This window comes from Anabrus simplex, chromosome 1, assembly GCF_040414725.1.
Source record: "Anabrus simplex isolate iqAnaSimp1 chromosome 1, ASM4041472v1, whole genome shotgun sequence".
Classification (NCBI taxonomy): Eukaryota; Metazoa; Arthropoda; class Insecta; order Orthoptera; family Tettigoniidae; genus Anabrus; species Anabrus simplex.
The window spans coordinates 290,189,850-290,215,000 of record NC_090265.1 but is presented as its reverse complement, the minus strand read 5'-3'; the positions used below and the strand labels follow the sequence as shown (position 1 = coordinate 290,215,000).

The 25,151-nt window shown below is 37.5% G+C and overlaps 1 protein-coding gene across 1 annotated transcript in view; it reads right to left on the bottom strand.

The window, feature by feature from the left end:
• The window catches only part of LOC136864220 (ras GTPase-activating-like protein IQGAP1), a 565,781-nt gene that overhangs the window by 254,899 nt on the left and 285,731 nt on the right, over positions 1-25,151 (bottom strand). Inside the window, exon 16 of the mRNA XM_068226153.1 lies at positions 15,306-15,448. Coding sequence (XP_068082254.1) covers positions 15,306-15,448 — 143 coding nt within the window. The remainder of the gene's footprint in view (positions 1-15,305; positions 15,449-25,151) is intronic.

Genomic DNA, 25,151 nt, shown 5'->3' with positions numbered 1-25,151 from the left:
ACTACAGAATCTACAAGAATAGTATGGACTCTGTACCCTCATTTTCAGAGTTGCTGAGAACAAGAAATCAAACCACCCTGATGACAGCAGACATCTGATGGGGATATGGTAGAAGAAGAAAAAGAATCTCCATGCCATATTCCCAACTAATCAACATAAGGACATGTAATTCCTGTGCCCTAGCTGCCAGAAACACTGTCATGAGTGTACCTAAGGTTGCTGACCTTCCTATCCCTGAAAGAATATCTCCTTCATAATCCTTGAACACTTCTCATTATGTGCTCAGTGTAGATATTGAAGAGGATGGGCGACAGAATGCAGCCCTGTCTTGTACCACCTTCTGCTTTGAAGTTTCTGTATATTGCTTGGTTGACCCGAACAGTTGCTGTGTTGCTCTGATAAATACCCACCAGTGCCACCAGATTCTGTAGGACTGTCATTTCTAGAAGAAAGGTCCAGAGGGGTGTCCATTTCACTGAAACAAATGCCTTGGTATAATCAATGAACAACAAAAAGGTCGCAAAATTGAACCTACTGGCCTTTTCCACAATCACGTGATTCAGAATTTGCTCCCAGATGTATTTTCCTTAGATGAAGCCACACTGTTCTTCAGTTTTTCTGGAAATAAATGGTATTTCAGCCTATAGTGAAGAACACTGAAAAGAATTTTGCTCCAAATAGGGATGAGAGCTACTGTTCTGTAATTGGAAAATTCAGTTGGTCAACCTTTCTTGTAAATGGGAATGAAGATAGAGTGACACCGTTCACTTGGCCATCCTGCAGATGGTATTGCATAAATCTAGGATTGTTTGATCCAACATGTCCCATGGCTTTCAGTACCTTGAGTTACATCATCTATCTTGGGCGACTTCCTGGTTCTCAATTGGTTGATGGCCTTTTCAATCTTGGACTGCAAGATAACAGATTCCTGTTGTGGGATCCATTCAGGGGGTAAGCATGGCCTTGGTTTTCCTTGAACAGATTAATGCGTACTCCCGCCATACTTCTGCGATTCACACTGGCTCTGGGATATTCACACCGTACCTGTCCACAATTACTAGGATTCGGGGTTTGAATTCCCTGGTCAAATATTTGTATAGTTATTATTATTTATTTAGTGTATGGCATAAAATGTATATGTATACAATTGAATATAATATATAATACAATTACAAGAAAACAATTTCAAATCAGAATGTCCAGCCCTTCCATCCACTTTAATACTGTCTCTGATGGAAGCTATCCAAGAACGCACGTACCTTGCAGCTGCTAACGATGTGAGGGATGGTTTGCCATGGGGCACCTTAACAGGCTTAATGTCTACTCTAAGGGACCATCTTTATGGATATGACCTTAAGAAACCTCCTTAAATGGAGAAAATATAAAAAGCAAATGATAGGTATGCTTTTGTCTTGTAGCAACCTATGACTTACAAAAGTGGTTCCAAATGAATAATATTTCAAAAACATGAACTGACAGAATCTCATGATCTGTTTACAAATTTTTAATGTGGCTTCTTTTTGTAACTTAGCAGATATCCTACCTGTATGAAAGTTCATTCAAGATATGTGCAATCAAGTTCGCATCTACTTGAGCAAGCACATCTTTGATTCATTGACAAACCTAAGGGAGAGTGGCAGGGAGTCTTTAATGTAACCCCACAGAGAAAAATCCAATGGCATTAGATCAGGAAATCTTGGTGGCCAAGCTATGTTCCCATTACATTAAATCCAAACAGGAGCAGTGAAGGGCAGGAACATGGTGATAATGGAGTGCCTTGTCTTGTTTGAACATAACATTTTCTGCCATATCATTACCAGACACCTAAATGCACAAATAGCTGACAGGCGTGGCGGTGCGGTCACTGTTGGGCCACACGAACTTGGAACAAGAAATACAGAAGGTGAACAACTGAGTGATCTGTGTAGAAGAAATGGTATAATCACCACAACCGCTTTCTTCAAAAAAGGCGAGAGCAAAATAACACCAATCACAGCTATATACAAAAATAACCCACCAATACAAAGAGAAATACAAAACGCTTCAATAAACTTATTTAAAATGAAATCATCACAAAAAGCAAACTGGATACACAGAATAAGACACAATGAACAACTAACAACCCAGGAAATGCCTATAACCGCTAGTAGAAATATTTTAAAAGCACTAAGTATACCATCCAAAATTTAACCACCCCTGAACCAATAAGCCCATTGGACTACACCTCAATTCAAACCAATCTCTCTCCCAGATAATCTCAAAGAGATAGTATGTCAGCAATGCTGAGAAGCTCAGCATTTAATATGCTAAACAAAGAATATCCTGAAGATCAGTGGTTAAGAGTCTTCACAGATGGGGGAGATGGCCAATTAGTTTCACAACATGCTCCAGTATGTAGATATAACTTTGATGGAGAAATAGGAGCCATCTATCTTGGCCTACAAAATCTGATTTATAGAGTCAATTTATTTGAAAAAGCAGTCTTACTCACAGATTCACTAGCTGCCACACAAGCACTATCCTCATATACCAAACCCTATTCATCAACAATTCATGACATAAACATCTAGTAACAATATTAAAACTTTAAAGAGAAACATCACTTTACAATGGATCCCTGCACATGTAGGAGTAGAAGGCAACTAACTGGCAGATAAACTAGGGGGGGAAAAAAGCACTAATATCTCCATGAGAACCAAACCTCTGGCAGTAACTCAATCAGGAAGATAATAATAATAAACTTGAAAAATGGAAAAAAAGGAACTACCCAAAATACAAGGAAGAAATGGAAAAATTAAATGACATATGGGACAAAAATAAAAGCAAAGTGAGGAAAGAAGTAGTGGCGATCTTCAGACTGGAAACAGGACGTGACTGCTTAGCTGCACGTCTACTTAGAATAAAAATATACCCGATGGAAAAGTGTACCATCCGCAAAATTACTGGATCAGTGATGGACTTGAAATACCTACATCAGTGCACAGGACCCAATCTAACCCAATAAAAACAAGGCAAATTACCAGTCCTATACTATACAGGCAGAAACAAGATGAAACAAGATTCTGCTCCCTAATACATCTGTACTTTATTAATGTTATTTGTATATTACTGCTGCCTAGAGATATTGTTTTTTCATTAGAGTTACTTCCCAATAAAGCCATAGGTTACAATAATGGAAACAACAACAACAAAATGTATAAGTGGGGCAACAAACATAAAACTTTGATCGATTATATCATCACAGAAGTGGGGGAATTGGGCGACTGACATCAAGGTCAACAGAATGTAACTGCGAGAAGAGGATGAAATCAGGAGTGAATTTAAGACCTTTTCCAATAAGCTCTTAAATGGAATGACAAGCACTACAGGTGACAATCTGAGGAGTCGTGTAGTAACAGTGAATCAAGTAGAAGCATAGAACCACCAATTACACGGGTGGAGATACAAAAAGTCCCTGAAAAGTACGAGGAAGGGGAAGGCAGTTGGAGGGGATGAGTTAAATCTTAGAGAGACTCCGCAACATTGTATAGCAAGAAAACATTATTCCGGAAGACTGGAAGAAGGGCATAGTCATATCAGTTTTTCAAGAAATGGGGTAGAGAGAAATGTGCCAATGATTGTGGCATTGCGCTGCTCTCTTATGACCTAAACATACACAAAAAAAGCAGCCGACTATAGCATGATATATAGAGTATTTAACATACCCTTATCTCATGACGATCTGAAAAAAATTCAACTTAATCCACGAAATAGGTAAAAAATATTATATAATGAAGATACAATCAACAAAATCATTCAAAAAATAAAACATCAGCTGAAATCAAAACTAACCAAAGAAAGATTATGTGATTTTCACTTTTAACAAAGCCAGTATCCACCCCATAACTTAACATTTTTTAAAACACGCAATTTAAGAATAGCCTATAAAACCTCACATAATACATGAAGCTGTATACGGCATGCTGCTGACGAACACACAAATGACAGGCCAAGACAGCAATTAACACACACATTCAATTTTAAAACACGTTCCAGAGACATTCTCTAACAGCAGAACTCTTTTCTTTCCTCCACCTAGATTATCTGACACAGACCAACAGAACGCGATTATGAAGAGAGGAACATTTGCACCTTAGTTAATGGGACATCAAACTCAACAACTTGACCCTGAGCTACAAGCTTATCAACATACATCAATATTCATTACCAAACCTCCTATTGATGCAGATTTTATAAAGTACAGTACCATGTAACTCAGCATTAAGATTTTTTTAAATACTTAAAATAAGTTGTCAACATTATAACAATGGATTGAATGAATGGGTATATGTGTGAACATTGTAACCGCCCAGGCTTCTCCAGCCATACTAATTTAATATATCATTTTACGTGATATCATTTGATATGAAGTTTATCCGCCATCGGCAATTATTTGTAATAACATATTTATTCAACGTCAATCATTTGTAATCAAGGCATTTTGGAATCATATTGTATATATAATAACATTGTTTTAGTATTTAAATTATTATATTATGTAGGATAAGAATTCATTATGTTGTAAATACGGTCAATATGTTGAGACATAGTTGTTTTCATTTCATCTCATATTTGTGTATACGGAGGGTTATTCTTGAAGCTTGGGATTTTGCGTGAGTCATGGGTTTATTTTATGACCAAGGCTAGTAAACAGCGACCCGTGCGCGAGGCTTGCAAGCTGGTCAGCTATATCATCGCCACGCCTTCTGGACTTGTCGAGGAAGAAGGGAAAGGGAGTTGATGCTTCGATCTATCGAATCAGATACTTCGTTGTATATGAGTTTTGAGATTGAACTGTTACCAAGAGTGGGGGTGAGCCCGGATATATACTGATTCTCAATACGAGAACGGGACCTAACAACCTTACAACCTAACTACGTGAACTCCATCACTACTACTTCTACTGTGAACATCTACTTTGAATGACGTGATTTGATTTTTGAAACAGTGTGTGGTCACTTGTACATTTTTGTACAATGTATTATTGCTTCGATACAGTACTTAGGTGCGGTTATGTTATCGGATCTACGTGAAAGGAAACAAGCTTACGGCTTGTGTGATATTCAGTCAATATTGTGGACGAAGAACTATGTTTAGTTCAAGTCTACGGAATTTTGGTACAAGTCTGTACCGTATAAATAGTATAGCTCAGTTGGATTGAGATTTCTACTAATATGGAAAAATTCATATCTCTGAATTTTCTCCTCATACGATCAACGCTGATCAGTTATTACAAGTATAGGGCCAATGTATAATTTAAAGACTAGGCAAGTAGGGAGTGTTAGTCCAGATACCCCACACCATATCAGAGAAGAAAGGAAGGATGTCCATGGAGCAAAGTCTACATCGAGAAGAAGAGAACGAGTAACCACGGAAACCAGATGACGTCAACGAAAGCTGCAATTGGTGAGCTTCAATTAGATAAAGCAAGCAATAAGTAAATTCAGTAAATTAAATTATAAATTCCTCCACGCTTTAAGGAAACTTTTCCGATTCATCTCATTTTTTTTTTTTGTATAATAAATTCATTTATATTTTATATTGCGTTAATTTTCTTTCTTAAGCGATACTTAATGGTTAATTATTTAAAATCCTACCCCTGTGATTTAAGTAACACTAGTTTGAAGGAGTATACGAGTGAACATCAAGGTCAGCGTCATAATGAACTGGTGAACATTTTAGACTAATTTATTTATTTATTTATTTATTTATTTATTGAATTTACAATGAAAGTAAAAGGGGACCCTATTGTGCAAAAGCATATTAGGGCTATAGTTCAACAATTACATACAATTTGCAATAGATTGAACATTATGATGAAAGCTTATTAAAAAAAACAACGGATGAAAAAAATAACATTGTTTTTTAAATATATGAAATAGAGATTTGTTCTGTTCAGTTCAGTGTCACTAAAGTTCACGTGATATACTAGGGTATATCTTGGTCTTTCAAAAGCAGGACAAATTAAATGCTGTAGTGTTTGAGAGGATCAACAAAAGCATAAGTAATCATCTGAGACACTGATGTTAAATCACTCAAAATATGATTTAAATTTGCCATGGCCAGACAGAAATTGTATAAGCACAAAATCAGGTATGAGCACTTTGCACTGAAATTGATGCTGGATCTAAGGAAAGAACAGTTCTCTCGTTACAGATCCATTTGTGCATGTGGTGCAGCTGTTATTCTACTGAAGAGGTGTGGTTTCTAAGCTTGCTTGCCAGATAACATCTGAGCTTTATCATATGATACTTCCATCGCAGATTTTTCTGCTTCTTTTGCTAACAGGTCTGCTTTCTCACTTCCAATTGTCCCTGCATGTCCTCGAACCCACCATAAACACATGCAGGGGCCATTCTAGATTATGGATATTATATCAGCATCTTCATCTCTTGAACATTGGAGACAGACTTGCTCCTTTCCACAGTCAGCAGAAAAATGACCATAACCCAGACATTTGTAACAGCGAATAACAGAAATGCATTGACACTGCATCTGGTGTATCCAATATAAAGTTTCTCAGAGTTCTGCAAGATCCGAAATATGGCAGGGGTGACTTCAACAACAGCATACTATGTATCACCATCTCTCGACTTCCAAATGAAACACATCATCTCTTCCCGGTCGTCTGACATTGCTAGTTTAACAGCTGGATTTTGTTCTATGATAAAGTCTATTAGCTCATTATCGGGAAAACTAACCTCTTCCATGTATAATAATCCTAGGATTTTTCTTAAGTGGAATTGAAGATTTTAGGTCAGAGCTATTTGTACGGATGGAATCTACGACACTTTGGCATTCCTCTACATTTTGAAGTTCTAAAAGGACTCCTTTGTTACGAATTTTCTTCACTCTTAACTCCTATCCTTGCCATGCTTTTTTTGGTTGTGGATTAAACAACTTTAAAGTCTGCTCAGAATCCTTAACTGAGTTTTTGTCTTTGGGAGATATAATTACCAAGTGATTAGTTGTAGCTGATGCAGCAGGTTTTTTAGATTTGGAATAATTGGAATGCTGCGTACTGTTACATGATATTTCTGCTGTTAACATCAGTTCATTTTTAAATGTTTCCAGCATGTGTTTAATCATGTCCGCAGAGGAAAGCACTTCCTGACACCAATTTTTGTTAGTGCATTCGTCACCATTTAAGTTATTGCATATTAAATCCACTTGATTTGCGGCAGAGCGATACATCTTACTCACGTTCTCCGCCATCTTAAATTCACTCTTGCTTAGTCTACTGACATATAACCTCTGTGCTATTCCCGATCTAACAGGTGTGCTAACTGTGTCACATAGAAGCTTTGGACCTATGAAAAGAAAATGGCTGCCCCCTAAGACTATTTTGCAGTATGATATGCAAGTAATGTTTTTACATTTATAGATTGAAATTGCTGGATATTTCCTTCTTGCGCATGGGAGTGTGATAACTGCTGCTGTTTGCGAGATCCGATTAAAACTCTTGGAATCCACTTGTCTTCTTGACCAAAAACACATACCCAGAATCCAGTCCAACTTATTGAGACTTCAAATGAGACTTCCAAAGCAACTCTTTCAAGCATATTTTATCACCACAACACATCACTGTAATTTAGCATTAGTCATTCGTAATTAAGATATGTATTGATTAGGTGAAAAGTTCCTATCTTTATATTTGCGACATACCTTCCTATCGCCTTTCCTAAATACTGGTATTAATACACCTTCACACCAATCAGGTACTCTCTTTTTATTCCATATATAACTTAGCAGCCTTTATAATCAATGTAGACCAATAGGTCCTGCTGCCTTTATCATTTCCACGCACATTTCATCCATCCCTGTTGCTTTTCTTGTTTTCATTTATTTAACAGCCATTTCCACCTCTGCCATTTCAATATCATTCTCCATTTCTGGATCATCCTGATTTACTACCACACTCTCTCCTGCATCATTTCTCACATTCAGGAGTTTATCGAAATATCTCTTCTGGGTCTTTCATTACATGTATACTTTTTCCTTCACTTGTTTTGTGTAGATTTTGTCTTCTCTCTTAATTTTTATCAATCCATACATCCTTTTCCAACTCTTGTGTGAATCTCTCCCAACATTTTTTTCTATTCCTCACCTCTTTTTTTCTTTCTTTTTTTTGAATTTTCTTATTTTCCTGATACTTAATCTTCCTTCTTTCCCATATCTACTCCATTCTGGCCATGATTTCATCTTTTGTTTAACAATCACCTTCAACTTTTCATTCAACCAAGGTATCACCTTTCCCTTCACTCTCGCCAAAGTTCTGCCACAAATCTCTGCACAGCTTACAAATGTGTTTTTAAATTTGGTCCATTCTTCTTCCACACTTTCTATTTCTGGTATAGGGATTTACTGTTTTAATTCCTCCTGAAATTTCTTCCTAGTTCTTTTATCTTTTAATTTCCATACTTTTACATTTTCTTGTCTTATTTCTTTTACTCTCACAATTTTACCTATTTTCAATTTTGATACCACTACTCGGTGGTCTGCATTAAATGCCTCACCTGATAGCAAAAAGGCATTATAAGGCAGGCATGTACATTCATTTCTCTCTTCACAGCTAGTATGAACATATAAAAACAGATAGCTGACCTGAATAATAATAATAATAATAATAATAATAATAATAATAATAATAATAATAATAATAATAATACAGTAATATGGCCCCAGCTACTGAGTGGAAGCATTTTAATTTGACGCCATCTGGCTGTTTCCTCATCGATTCTGATGCTCTGTTTTATTGTAGGACTACTATGTAACTACCAAAATAAATAAAAATATGAAATAAACGGTGAGTAAAATAAGTATAAACACCAAGACTGGGAACCACCTGTAAAACAATTACAGGAATATATAACTATGTAGAGCAATGAGCAACTCCCTCTGCCCAGGCGACGGTCATCAGGCTGACGAAGCTCCAGACTTACTTTATAACCTTACCTGTTTACCCCTGAAATTAGATGTGGGTACCATGCCAGATTCTACTCACTCCACTGATAAAAAGATTTACTGAAAGTTTGATACCATGACTTTACTCCCAAAATAATAAACAAAATATAATAAATACCACAATAATCATCACTTGAAGAGACCCACTCCTGATTGCCGTCCACAAAGGCAACGTACAAACAACTACTACCAACATTAATCATTACTTGACGAGACCTACTCGTCTGTCGTTTACCAAGGCAAATATACACACTACTACCAACAACAAAATCATTACTTGACGAGTGGAGGGCAATTCAAACGAAAGTGATGGGTTCTATAATGATCTGCAAAAGATAGTCAATAAAATTAACAAACAAGATATGCTACTATTACTGGGAGACTTTAATGCCAGAGTTGGTAGGCCTAATGAGAAAATTCAGAATCACATCGGAATCCATGGAGAAACAACCCGTAATAACAATGGAACGAAATTAATAGATTTCACTGTCTTCAATCAGTTAACGATTATGAACACAATGTTCCCACACAAGGACACCCACAAGTATACGTGGTCTGCACGAAATCAGAAATCGATTATAGATTATATAATTTGTAATGGTAAATTGGCAGATTTAGTCTTGGATACAAGAGTCTATCGCGGCCCTGAATTGGAAACTGATCACTATCTATTAGTAGCACCTATTCGTCTGAGGCCTAGATAGTATAAAAGAAACACACAATCAACACAAGAAATTAAAACTTCTTACAAGGTTAACCTATTAAGAGACCCCAGTATAAAATGGCTGTACCAGAACAGACTTAATGAACTTACACAGATGACACCAGTTAGTGACAACGTGGAAATGGAGTGGTCTAATTTGTGTTCAATTTTAAAGCAGTCTGCTTTTGAGAGTTTGGGAGTTAAGAAAAAATGGCAGAGGAAAAAGGGTTTAAGAATCTGGGATGAAGAGATTGAAAAGGTTATTTCAGACAAAAGAAATGCTTATAAAAAATTTTTGTCAACTGGCAAATTAGAAGATAAAATAGAGTATCACCACAAGAGAGCAATAGCAAAAAGGGAAGTGCGGAAAAAGCACAGAAAGAGTTGGGAAAACTTTGTTTCACAACTGGAGACTGATATAACAAGACCACAACCACAGACCTATAAAATACTCAAGAAACTAAATAATGATGTAAAAGAAGACATACGCATTAATGCAATACCTCTAACGGAGTGGCTCATTTATTTCTGGAACCTTTGGAGAGGTTCAAATATTGAGCCATTTCTTCTGCCAACATCTCTTAACAAGTCTTCGGAAACCATTACACTCAAAGAACTGGAGCTAATACTCAGAAAACTTAGAAATGGAAAAGCATCTGGAGAAGATTCAATAAATGCAGAATTATTCAAGTATTCCACTGACATCTTCAAGCAAAGATTTCTCAAATTCATCAATTTAATTTGGAATGGCAACAGACCACCAGAGAATTGGCAAAAAGCTATAGTTATTCCTCTTCATAAGAAGGGCAGTGTGAAAGATTGTGGAAATTACAGAGGGATAAGTATACTCAACTCAGGTTACAAAATTTACTCAAATATTGTCAGAGAAAAATTATTCAGATATTATGAAAATGTGATTGGAAATGAACAACATGGATTTCGAAAGGGGCGCTCATGTGCTGATGCTTACTTTACCTTGAAAATCTTAGTCGAAAAACGCAGGGAATTTAACTTGGAAACTCACATAGCATTTGTTGATTTTAAGAAAGCCTTTGACCTAGTTAACAGGAACAGACTTCTTAATATCTTAGCAGAAGATAATGTCCCACAACAGTTAATAGATAACATATACAACATGTACAGTGACAACCTTATTGCAATAAAGTTAGGTAATCATCAGACTGAATGGAAACCGATCAGCAGAGGTGTGAGACAAGGTTGTGGACTTTCTCCTTTGCTGTTCATAATCTATATGAACAACATAATACAGGAATGGAGGCATGAAAGGCATGGATCAATCCCAGTCAGCAGATATCTCACACATCTAGATGCCATACTCTTTGCTGATGATGTTGCAATGGTAGCATCATCAGAAGATGATCTTCAGTGGTCAGTATTTAATCTACAGAAAGTCTCTTCAAAATTCGACATGATCATTTCACCACAAAAGAGCAAAATAATGGCCTTTAAGGGGAAGGACCCTATCCCGAGTAAAATCTGTTTAGATAATAAAATTTTGGAAAGAGTCAACGAATTCAATTATCTGGGATACAATTTATCTTACCAAGGAGAAATTGATATCTCTGCAAAAATAACCAAATTTACCAGAACAACAGGAATCATAAATCATATCATGAAGCCATCTCTTGTCCAGAAACACACTCGCTTACGTCTTTATAACACTTTAGCCAGACCAACCCTTTGCTACGGCAGTGAGGCATGGACAATAAGAACTCAAGACATTTCCAGAATTACAGCACGTGAAATGACATTCATGCGCAGAACAGCAGGCTATACGAAATGGGATCGTATAAGAAATGAAGATGTGCTTAAGGGACTGAATGTGAAATCAGTAATCAATTACATCTATGATTACCAAGAAAACTGGAAACGTCATGTTCAAAGGATGGAATCTGGAAGACTACCAAAGGAGATCCTACGCTATCAGCCAAGAGGACAGAGATCTATAGGACGTCCAATGAAGCGATGGAAAGAAAATGCAAGACCGTAACGGGCCACATGGCCCAGTACTTGGAAGGATGATGATGATGATTATGACATAACCTCTCCTGCCCAAAGGCCAACCTCACTTTCCCGAGATGAAAACCTGTTCCCAGCCCTGTTGACAGAGTCACGGCGGTATAACCGTTACATCCATTATGGAGGAAATGCTGTGATTTCAGCTAGTCCATTAGCTGAGAGGTGGCAGCCCCACCAATGGTCTTACTTCCTTCAGTCTAGCAACCCGTCGGAAGGACATTTGACTGCTTTCAAGTCTTGCAAAAAGTAAAATGCAAGACCGTAACGGGTCACATGGCCCAATACTTGGAAGGAAGATGATGATGATGACCTACTCGTTTGTCGTTTACAAAGGCAAATATACACACTACTACCAATAACAAAATCATTACTTCACGAGACCTACTCGTTTGTCGTTTACAAAGGCAAATATACACACTACTACCAACAACAAAATTATTACTTGACGAGACCTACTTTTTTTTAACATACCTCCAGGTAAGAGTCCCACTACAATCACTACTGTTACAGAACAAAAATCGTCTTCTGGTAAAGAAAAGTACGACGACTTTCTCTACGTACGGATTCAACCTTCTTTACGAAGAGCATCCCTAACCTTATTTACACACATCATCGACGTCCTGAGTCCTTCCCGACTGCAGCATAGGTTAGTGTGACGCCTCACGTTTCTCCAACTGAAACTGCATACTCGCCCGACGATTTCCTTTACCAAGAACTAGCTCTGTGCACAACCACACATCTACTACCGAATGTAGATTCGGCACGCATCACCACATCCACTGTACATTATCTTGTTGAAGAATTATAGTCTAATTGTTATACAGAGTTGGAATTACAAATAAACACTTAGTAGTGTCTTTTACATAACGGCCACCAGAAACTCGTAGCATCAGCGATATTTAGCGTGCTCACTCCGTAGGTAAAATATACTTATTAGGAACAATAGAGCATCGCCTAAGAATCTGCGCAAAGTAGCTCCCGTGCGCCGGTCCGAGTGAGAAACACACAGAATCAAGAACACAAACACAACCAGAAACAGAATCAGAGTCAGAATGACTTGCCGCACACGCGTACATAATTATATAGGCTTGCTGCACGTGGTTATAACGTCCTGAAAAGTTTACTAGTAGCAACGCTCTCACAGGCACTTCTTCACGCGTCACTCAGTCAAACCAACCTCGCTTAAAACAAAGCCCTCGTATTGGCTATCGCGCGCCTCATGCGACATCAAACGTACACGTACATCCACATTGATCCACTCCAATCCTCAGCCTATACTACCTGGCAGTACCCCGTGTTTCCAAGCCACTTTGTTGCAACACATTCAACTGACTTCAACCGTCCTTCCCGATATAGTCACTGTTTTCCCGGTTGCACAATCCTTACGGCTAGGCCATATTTACAGACTCTTAGCCAAACGGAAATTTATACAAAATATAATGATGCACATATGCAATATTCCCTAACTACACATTCTTCTAATAATATTACGTTTTTACATTCTAAATAAACAAAATTACATGATTTACATGACTTTAACATTACATATTATTTTACGAAATTTCCTAACCTAAAATTTGGGGATCGTACTTTCGTACGGTTACAACTAGATGATAGGGTAAACTGAATCTCTCTTGGGCATCTATGGCTGTGTTTTTACAAATTTTGTCAGATGAACACCAAATGTCTGAACTACTTTCATAGCGTTCTGTATTTTTTACTCCACACAGTTTACTTAGTTTTCCTCTTTTGCATTCAGGTGCCTTGATGCTTTGTTAGATCAAGAAACCCACTACACATATACCATATAGATTGTATAAGAATAAGGGATGGACCAGAAGGACAGATAAGTCACAGTGTTTATTATGTGATAAAGTGTCTAATGACCTGCACTTGGTGAAAGAATGTGTTGCTTTAGAAAAAGTGAGAAGTAAATTATTGAACCCAAAGGAACAAGCCCTACTCAAGCAGGGGGATGAACGGAAAATTACTAAATGGGTAGTGAATGAATGGAACAGGGCCGGTAATCTAAATAAACATTTATGTGCTGTTAAAAAATTATGTGTGGACAAAATAGAGGAAGGAATTGGTCAAATATCTTTTTTTTTTAAAGGTGAAAAGAAGACTTGGTGAGTGTGATTTAAATGCTGCTCCTAAACAATGAGTCAGGGTATAGGAGATCTCGAGTTGAAAGTAGTTAGTGTATAACTCAGCAGGCTAAAGAAACGTTATGTGTGCAGCGAAATGGAACAATAGTGGATGACTAAGAGCAAGCAGACAGGTCCAACCATATTGAACAGGGTTCAAGGGCAGTGCCTGCTTGCTAAGATGTCTGCGTGTGAGGAGGAAGTGAATAGACGAATGTTGCCGACACTAAGGATGGGGGCAGGTCATATACCCCCACAGAATGCCGATGTGTTTTTAATTAGTTATTGCCTTATATCGCCGAAAGGCATTATTTCTTTATCTTTATTTTTCTTTTTTCTTTCTTTAATCAATGTTGCCATTCGGCCAAAGTCTCTGATTAGGAGCGAAACATTTCTTTGTTTTATTAGTTTTATATGTATTGGATTAGATGTAAATTAGTAGTCATATTTAGTAGGAGGTAAGAGGAGTAGTATACTTAGTTTTTATGGGTATGATGAACACGTATCGGCGTAAGCCTGCTATGTTCAATGTGAAATAAATCAATAAATAAATAAATAAATAAATAAATAAATAAATAAATAAATAAATAAATAAATAAATAAATAAATAAATAAATAAATAAATAAATAAATAAATAAATAAATAAATATTTACATACACATATGCTATGTAACTAAAGTGTATTTCAGTCTGTCAAACACTCCAGTTCAATGTAAAATGTAACACTATAACATACAGTACCTGTAAAAAAGATGCACTGTTAAACAGTTATGTTAGAGTGTTATATTTTATAATGAACTTGTATGTTTGACAGACTGAAAAGCTTTAAAGTTACATTTAAACCAGTAATCCTTCCACATCCATATTCCAATCTTCATCAACATTAATAGCAGAAAAGATGAGCTGACATGTCAAACAAGAGAACATTTCATAATATTATCAGCAACTTGTAAAGGTGAATTAGTATGAAGTGCAAAAAGCAAGTGATATTGACAAACAATGGCTTGGTAATGGGCATGGACATCCTACAGCTTTTGATTTGGAATATTGTTCATTTTAATTGTTTTTGTTACCAAGATTTTCTTGTTATCAAATAGTATTTCTGCAGCTTTCTTCACTGATTGTACATTTTATTTAATAAGTTGTTGTTACAAAGTTAATTTAATGATGTTTTGTATGCTACTGATACAAGTGAGAAGGGTATGTTAATTTTATAATGTTCATTATAAAATTTAACACTATAACATACCTGTAATATACCAGTTAAATAGTGTATATTTTATTTTACAGGTATGTTATAGTTATATTTCATATTGAACTAGTGTGTTAAACTGAAAAATATTTAAGTTACATGGAATATGTTTTATAAATAAGTTAAAAAAAATTGTATATAAATAAACATACAAATTACCTCAAGAACTCTCAGAAGTAGGGCTGAATCATGAGATGAAATACAATCACCAAGCTGAAGGACAGGATTCTGCACAGCAGTCAATGTTGCTGATGAATCTTTGGCTTGAATAGCAGCATTTAGCAATTGCAGTGCAAGAATAACTGGAAAAAGAAAATGGAAGAACTATAGCATGGTAAAAATATAAACTTTGTACCAAAGCATATAAGGTACAGTATTTACTATGGCAACTCTTGTTGACAGAACAGTATTTTGAGAGCTTTTTGACATACCTTTCAACACTAACACTTTTTTTTTTCCTATGAACAGTTATTTTGAACTCTAGTTCATCATCATTATTATCATTCAAAGTAATAAAATTCATGGTTAGGTTCCGTATTGAGTTAATAATAATAATAATAATAATAATAATAATAATAATAATAATAATAATAATAATATTTGTTTTACATCCCACTAACTACTCTTTTACGGTTTTCGGAGACACCTAGGTGCCGGAATTTAGTCCTGCAGGAGTTCTTTTACGTGCCAGTAAATCTACCGACACGAGGCTGATGTATTTGAGCACCTTCAAATACCACCGGACTGAGCCGGGATCGAACCTGCCAAGTTGGAGTCAGAAGGCCAGCGCCTTAACCGTCTGAGCCACTCAGCCCGGCTCCGTATTGAGTTAAGACTATACTTGAAATAAATACAAAGTTTTAATGTTCCACCTTCTCAATACTAAAAATCATTTGATGTTTACAAAAACATTACAATGATATTAATAGGTACTAGTTTCAGTCCACTGTGGACCATCATCAGCCTAGCCGAAGTATAAAAGCAAAAGACATAGTCATAAAATAAAGCGAAATGAAAAAAATGAAAACCTACAACCTGTTTTCCAGTCATTGACCGGGTCAGGGATGTAATGAATGAAACATATATAGGCTGTTATTACAATGGGGTCGCCACTCCCAAGTAATGTGGAGAAATGAGAGGATCTAGAAGGATGGGATGGTGCTGGAATGACATACAAAAGTGAGAACTGTATACACAAATTATGATAAAAGTAACAAAGATGCGTTAACATTGACAAATAAAATCCTTGAGAGGTCACATAAAATCTCCTGATGAGAAAGTCTTTGGTTGACTGTTACTCCTGTGTTGCACAATTAGTTATATCTGGTATATATGAAGTCCTATGTTTCTGGAAATTTCTAGATGTGAGTTCCACATTAGCGTAGAGGAAAGGCTATATCGCAGCCAAAATTGCAGGACATTAAGAGTATTATGTATTTGATACCGTCCAATGCCAAAGAGTCCTACGAAGGTCTTTATTCAAAGAGAACAGTTTTGATGACATCAAGGGTTTTGGTAGCGAACTTGCTTTATCGATAGAAGATGAATAGAAGATGAAACCTAAGACAGTATCAGTTTCTTATCAGTTTAGCAACAGTTCATTTTGTTATTCTACTTCTTTCTTCGTTATGCCTGTTTACAGAGCACGTTGGAACTTGTTAGCTTGATGATAGTTTTTCCTTTCTTCTTCTCCTCCCAAAATCTCTTCATGAACTCGCTATGCTGTTTCTTGCGTTCTTTCGTCCATTGCTTCCCTGGGGTTCTTTTAGCCTTTTACGTGAACGTGTGCTTTGCAACCAGATTCCCAAAAGCCTTGCAATCCCTGATGATATCTTCTATGATATTGATTTCTTTTAAGTCCTGTTGAATTTCCTCTAACCAGCTTATTTTGACCTTCTTTGATTTAATTATACCAAGCAGTATTTTTTGTTTCTTTTTGCATATCTAGTGTCGTCCATTGTACAGTGTGGCCATAGAATTTCAATCGTCTCCTGCGTACGGTGTCGGCGAACTTGATATAGATGTAGATTCCCGTAGGGAATCTGAAATATTTGTCCCGAATGAGTAAATTTATAATACCAATATAAATGGTCCGTTATTGGATATTATAAATTTACCAGCCAACTCATTCCTGGTTGCCAGCATTCGCCCTCCTGACCTGCTATGCTGTTATAATGTTATAATGTCCAATAATGAAGCATTTATATTGGTATTATAAATTTACTCATTCGGGACAAATATTTCAGATTCCCTATGGGAAACAACATCTATATCATCTGATAGCCACCCAGGCATCAATTTTTGGTAAAGAGACTAAGTCTCTCATAATGCATTGGCACTGCCGGTGGCTCCAAGTAGCCTACGCAGTGGCCTCCACGGGACATCACTTCTCGAGGACACACACCGCTTCACAACAGGACGCGGATATCTCAGCTCTTCGCAGACTTTTCTCCTGATATATATATATATATTTTATTTTTTTTTTTGCCCGGCCGGGTGGCTCTACATCTATACTTCAGCTCTCAGCCGGCTAAAAAAAAAAAGCAAAACAGCCGACACCAAAACTTGGAAGTCAGCCTCCCCAGCTTACCTACCTCTCTATATATTATGATCACCACCCCTACGACAAAGACTTCCATCTTCCACTTCACCTACCCTCCCATCATGACTAACGTACTCCCATCCTTCGCCTCTTCTTACGACTTCATGTCCCTTGCCTTCATACCCTGACCCGCCCAGTTACTTTCAATGCCCGTCACCAGCAAATACATCCACTCTCCCTAACCTTCAAACCCCTGCTCAACCTAGTCTTCAGCCACTCAACGCAGCTTCCGCCATCGGAGCAATCGCATCACCGCAGATATCATCACTGCCACCGCCATCTTCTCTCGCCACAGACGAAGGACCTGCCCAGCCTGTCACCACTTCAGCTGGCTCCGCACAACCACCGTTGACACCACCATCTTCGCAAGCAATGTACAGCTGCGTAATCCGTGGAGTCGATCCTAACCTTTCCGACCGGGACATACTACACGAACTACAGGCAGAAGGTGTTCCAGCTTGCCGAGCCTTCCGAATCATGAATGCCTCTGGTCCCACCTATATGGTCCAACTCTATCTGCCCACCGACAAAGATGCGCAGCGACTCATCAGCAATGGTGCCTACATCTACCAGCATCTCCATAAGGTAGAACCCTCTCGCTCCCCACCCAACCTTTTCCTCGCCATCCTATCAACACACGATGTCGCACCTGGCCAGCCCCTCCTCCATTTCAACTTAATTCGTCCGTCCACCCCTACCCCCAACTGATTTCTTTTATCAACCTCCTCCGCAGTTTGAACGCCTCAAACTACTCACCACCTCATTATGCAATATCACCGCAACCCTCCACCTTCTAACCCTTCATCCTACCACACTCAATTAAACCTTCACTACTCGCATGCATCCCCCAACACTTCCACCCTTTCTCTTCTATCAACTTATCTTAGCCTTTCCCACCTTCTTCATTCCACACATCTCACTCTTCTCTCCACCTCTCCTGGCCCAAAAGAGAGCGTTATGCTTCTAGGGGGCCCGCCACTAACCTGTGCGGCAATCTGGAAGGACTCAAGACGTCGATGAAGAAGTGTGTATATAAGGTTAGGGATGCTCTTCGTAAAGAAGGTTGCACCCGTACGTAGAGAAAGTCGCCATACTCTTCTTTACCAGATTAGGATTTTCTTCTGTAACAGTAAAGAGTGCAGTGTGACTCTTACCTGGAGGTATGTTAAGGAATGTATATAGTGAAAATAACTTTTATGATGGTTTGTAGATGTTTGTAATTTGCCTTTGTAAACGGCAAACAGAGTGGGTCTTGTCAAGTAATTATTTTTTTTGGATTTTAGTTGTCTGTATATTTGCCCTTTGTAATCGGCAAACACGAGTTGGTCTTGTCAACTGTTTTTTTTTTTTTGGTGGTTTTTAGTTGTCTGTAAATTTGCTCTTTGTAAACAGCAAACAGGTGTTGGTCTCATCAAGTGATGATTATTGTGGTATTTGTTATAAATTTTTTATTATTTTGGGAGTAAAGTCATGGAATGAAACTTGCACTAAATCTTTTATCAGTGGAGTAAGGATGAACCTGGCATGCTACCTAACTTCAATTTCAGGGGTAAATAGCAACAGGTAAGGTTATAAAGTAAGTCTGGAGCTTCGTCAGCCTGATGACCGTCGCCTGGGGAGAGGGAGAGGGAGTTGCTCGTTGCTCTACAGAGTTAATTATTCCTGCAATCGTTTTGCAGGTGGCGCCCATTCTTATTATTTACACTTATTTTAGTCACTGTTTATTCATTTCATATTTTCAATAGCTTGCAGATGTTACATACTTTTGATCCATATACCATTTTCATGAACGGGGCCATATATTTTCCTAAGAATTTTTCGTTCTTGTTTTTCAATTTAATCAATTTTAGAGCGGCCTCCTAGGGATGTGGTTTCCGAGGCATACACGGTTTCCGGAAGAACAACAGTCTTGTAATGCCGAAGTTTTGCATTTCATGACATCACTCTTATTGTAGTGGTTCCATGTTATTCGGTATGCTTTCAGGAGTTTGTTGGCTCTTTCTAAATAAGATTTCCTGTCCAATCCGGATGGTACAATGATTTCTCCTAGATATTTGAGGGAAGGGACCTGTGTGATTATTCCATAATTTGTCTGTAGTGGGGATCTTTGGACATTCTGGTGTCCATTAGCCATGATATGAGTCTTCTCATACGATATTTGGAGGCCTGTCTTTGATGCTATCTCATGTAACTTCTCTAAGGCATACCTGGTTTCTTCATTAGTCTTGGTAAAGATAGCTAGATCATCAGCAAAAGCTAGGCACTTCACGTTAATTCTTTGTCCCCGAGTACCAATGTTTATACCTTTGATTTTTCCTCATTCACTGATGACTTTGTCTAATACTAAATTAAAAAGGATTGGGGGAGAGGCCATCTCCTTGTCGAACTCCTGTATGCACTTCTAAAGGCTCTGATAGTTCACCTAGAAACTTCACTTGAGATGTTGTGTCTGTGAGAGTCTGGCGGATTAATTCTGTGGTGGTCTTGTCCACACTGAGCTCTCCTAGGATGTCCACAACAGTTTTGTCTTTTAAAGTTAAAAACTTCATGATCATTCCATATTGAATAGAGAAATAAGAAGATGTACAATATTAGAAGGATCCACCTTTCAATACTTCGTTGTAGATGATAACTTATTCTTTACACTTTCCAAAAAGCAATCAACTTTAGAAAGAAAACTCAATCTCAAAAATATCTCTATGACAAAGAAACCTTTTACTAAAGTATCCAATGAACCAAAAAATCACGACAATATAATTAGTAAGTTCCACCCCCCGGTTGTCAACTTATCCAAAACAATCTTAGATGATTATGGCAACTTAATCCTATCGAAAGGCCCTAAACATAACTGGCGTAACTTAAATAAAAATAACAGTGCTTTTAATACAATCACTGAATCTGAATTAGCTATCAAAAAAATGCCTTTAGAATTACAGGACGAAATTAGACTTGATGTAAAAAGAAAACTTCATAATATTTACACACCTAACAATAATAGCAACACTATTCCCTTCGTTAAACGTAAACACATTCTTAACCTTAAAAAGAAGATTAAAGACCATAACCTCATTATCACAAAAGCTGACAAAGGAAACACTACAGTAATAATGGATAAAGTTGATTATATCGAAAAAACCAAAAATTTCTTCATTAATAATTCCTTTTCTATAATAAAGGAAGATCCTACTCAACAAATTCAACGTCTCCTTAAACAAACCCTAAAGAACTCTTCTTTCTTATTTACTGAACTTGAAAAAACAAAATTATTAAGCATGAATCCAGGCCTGACAACCGCTGAATCTCTCCCTAAAATTCATAAGACTGACGTCCTATTCGACCAATTATTAATTACAGACCAAGCCCACTTTACAAATTAGCACAATTCATTCATAAATTTCTTAAGAATAATTACAAATTTTTATCGAATAAGTCTGTAAAAAAAACACCATAGAACTAGTTGAGAAATTAAATAACTTTAAAATCCAACCACACCATTCTCTGCACTTTTTCGATATTGTCAATATGTATCCCAGTATTAATATCAAAAAATTATTTCCTATTATTGAAAATAATTTAAACACATATAGTTGCTTAAGCAAACTTGAAATTAATGATTTTATGACCATCTTAAAATTAGTAGTTACTAACAACTTCTTCATCTTTGACAATATAATTTATCAACAAGATGGTTTGGCTATGGGTTCTCCAGCCTCAGGGATCCTAGCAGAAATATACCTAGACTTTTTAGAACATAATTTCATTGATAACAATGACGACTTTAAACACGTATTATTTTGGGCTAGATATGTAGATGGCACTTTTGTGATACTGGATGATAGTTATCAATGCAGCTTCTACTCTTAATAGCCTCAATAAAATTGATCCGCATATTAAATTCACTCTTGAAACAGAACAAAACAAATCAATTAATTTTCTAGACATAACAATAAGCAGATTACCTTCCTCATTATCATATATGATTTATAGAAAACCCACACATACAGCTAATACCATAAAACAAGACTCTTTTCACCCACAGTCACATAAACGTGCCTCATACAACAGTATGGTTAACCGTGCCTTCAAAATTCCGCTATCAAAAGATAACTTAAATAAGGAACTAAACATCATCCGCTCCATTGCCAAATTTAATGATTATAATACATATTTTATTGAACAAATCATTAACAAATTTAGACACCGCCCTAACACAACACTCTTAAAAGATATTCCTAAACCAGCTGCTTACGCCACATTCACATTCAATACAAATACCTACAGTATAGCTAATATCTTCAAAAAACATAATACCATGATTTCTTTTCGAACTAATAATAGAAACCTTGAATTATTACATAACTCCAACTCCATAAATAGAACAAGTGTCTTTTCTAAATCAGGCGTATATCGTTTTAAGTGCCACAACTGTAATTCTTCTTACATAGGTCAAACTGGTCGTAACTTCAAAATTAGGTACCTTGAACACGTTAATGAAATAAAGCACAACAGATTTTCGGCAGTGGGACAACACATACATGACACATAACATGTTTTCACTACAATAAACCAGGATATTGAAATTCTCAGCACTCTGAATAAAGGCCCTCTCCTAGACATCACCGAAAACTGTTTTATACACCTTGACCAGTTTTTCAATCCAAATCTTAATCTTAATGATATTTCTGAGAAACCCAATGCCCTTTTCGATTTTCTCATCTCAATTTTAAATAACCTGAAGTCAACAAGTAAGAGATCAATCTTTCACAATTTACACAATAACCTCTCATGCCACTTCCCCCTTCCGCAACACCCCCCTTGATCCTCCTTAGTTCCCCGCCCCCCCTTCTCTTCCTTTTCCCTCCCACCCTCTAAGCCCCAGGGGCTCTGAACTTCGGAGCGTGGGTTGGCAACCACGGGGCCCTTAGCTGAGTCCTGGCATTGCTTCCACTTACTTGTGCCAGGCTCCTCACTTTCATCTATCCTGTCCGACCTCCCTTGGTCAACTCTTGTTCTTTTCCGACCCCGATGCTATTAGGTTTCCGAGGGCTAGGGAGTCTTTCATTTTCTCGCCCTTCGTGGCCCTTGTCTTCCTTTGGCCGATATCTTCATTTTTCGAAATATCGGATCCCTTCCATTTTTCCTTTCCTTCCCACTCTCTAACTCCCCAGGGGATCTGAACTTCGGAGCGTGGGTTGGCGACCACGGGGCCCTTAGCTGAGTCCTGGCACTGCTTGTACTTACTTGTGCCAGGCTCCTCACTTTCATATATCCTGTCCGACCTCCCTTGGTCAACTCTTGTTCTTTTCCGACCCCGACGCTATTAGGTTTGCGAGGGCTAGGGAGTCTTATTTTCACGCCCTTCGTGGCCCTTGTCTCCCTTTACCGATATCTTCATTTTTCGAAGTGTCGGACCTCTTCCTCTTTTTTCCTCGGTTTAGTGTTATATAGAAGATATTTACCCATTTGTACTTCCTCTAATAGCAATAATCACCACCACCACCCTCTAATAAACGTTCCCCAACCTTTTCTTTATCATCTCCCATTCATCTATCAATTACGACGGCAAGTTGTTTTGAGTTGAACCTCACATTGCAATTTTCTTTTATTATTTCTTCCTATTTTTAATATATTTTTATTTGGCTTTATTCTTTTTAATGTTTTAAATTATTCTCAAACTTATATATCTACTTTGAATTTTATGAAATTAAATCCTACACTGTTTGCCTAAGACTTCAATTACGTCACCTTTTACTCTTCGGCCTGAGAAACAAATGCCTACAAGACCTGTCTAGCAACGACTCTACATAAGTGCATACTTGACCTGCTTGTGAACTTCAACTATATTTGTTTTCGGCGCACGAAAATGATGTTCTGTTTACTCTCTTGACTGCGATCATTGTGTTTTGGACATTAACTGAATTGCTACGATATGAATCAATGTTAATTTTTTGCCTGTGTTCAATGTATTAGTTGTTTCAAGATCTTTATATCTTGCCCTACTTTACTATTTGGCTGATGATGACACTTGTAATGTGTCGAAACCGGTCCCAATAAACAAGTTGCGACTTCTTTTTAGTTCAACTTACAACAAAGTATTGAAAGGTGGATCCTTCTAATATTGTACATCTTCTTATTACAGTTTTGTCTGTCGATAGAGTCATACGCCTTCTTGAAGTCCACGAAGGTGACAAATGTGGTGGTACTGTGGCGTGTCCTTAATATCGTCTTCAGGCTCCAAATTTGCTCAGAACACGATCTACCTTTTCTGAAGCCTGCTTGGTATTCACCAATCAAATGATCTGTTTGTTGTTCTACTCTGTTTAATAGCGCTTTAGATAGAACCTTGTATGTAACTGGTAAAAGGGATATGCCTCTGTAGTTGTTGGGGTTTGTTCGATCGCCTTTCTTATGTAACGGATGGGTAATGGCATTCTTCCAGTCCTTTGGAAACATCATGGTCTCCCATATTTCTGTTAGGAGTGTATGAATTTTTCTGATGAGGTCATCTCCTATTTTCAACATCTCTGCAGTTATGCCATCGTTCCCAGAGCGATTGGATTATCTCTTATTTCTTGAGTTGAGGGCTGTGAATCTGGGTTTGGTGGAGGTTTTTCAAACTGTAGTCTTTCAATTGGTGGATCGCAGTTCAGTAGATTTTAAAATAGTCAGGCAGTATCCTGCTGTTCTCTTTACTGTATGTCTCTAGTGATCCGTTAGGTCGACGAAAACTTAACGTTGGTGGTTTGTACCCTGATAAGTTCTCACAAAATGTCTTGTAGAAACTCCGAGTGTTGTTTTCTGGAAATCCTGTTCTATCTCTGCAAGTCTGTTTTTCTCGTATATACGTTTTTCGTGGCGGATTGTCTTTGAGGTCAGTTTTTGAGTCTTAAGGAAATTCTGCTATCTTGTGACTGTTCGGTGTCCATTCCAATGATTCCATGCTTTGATTCAGTCAATGATAGTTTCATCACAGGTTGTGTTCCACCCCTCTGTGTTTATGTTTCCTAGGTGGCTGTCCAAATTTCATTGCTGATGACTGTAATGTGTTGCAAATGTCTGGCCACACCTTAGGATCTTGATCGTGTATGTCACATACGAAAACGTCAGCGTTCTTCCTCTGGCAGTCCGGATCCACTCTTGGAAATCGGTTGCCTTTAGGTCTGGATCTGTTTGGTTGGAACCTAACCTTAATTTGGGTAAGGTAGTGATCCGAATCGACATCTTCCTTCCGTACTTTAACATTCTGAATCTCAAGCATATTCTTTATGGAAATAGCAATATGATCAATCTGGAATTCTCCTAGTAATGGGATAGGTGATCTCCAAGTTCTTTTTTTTTTATGTCAATGTCCCATAAAGGGCGTGGACATAAGTTTCAGCATGAATGATGTATAAAAGCTTATT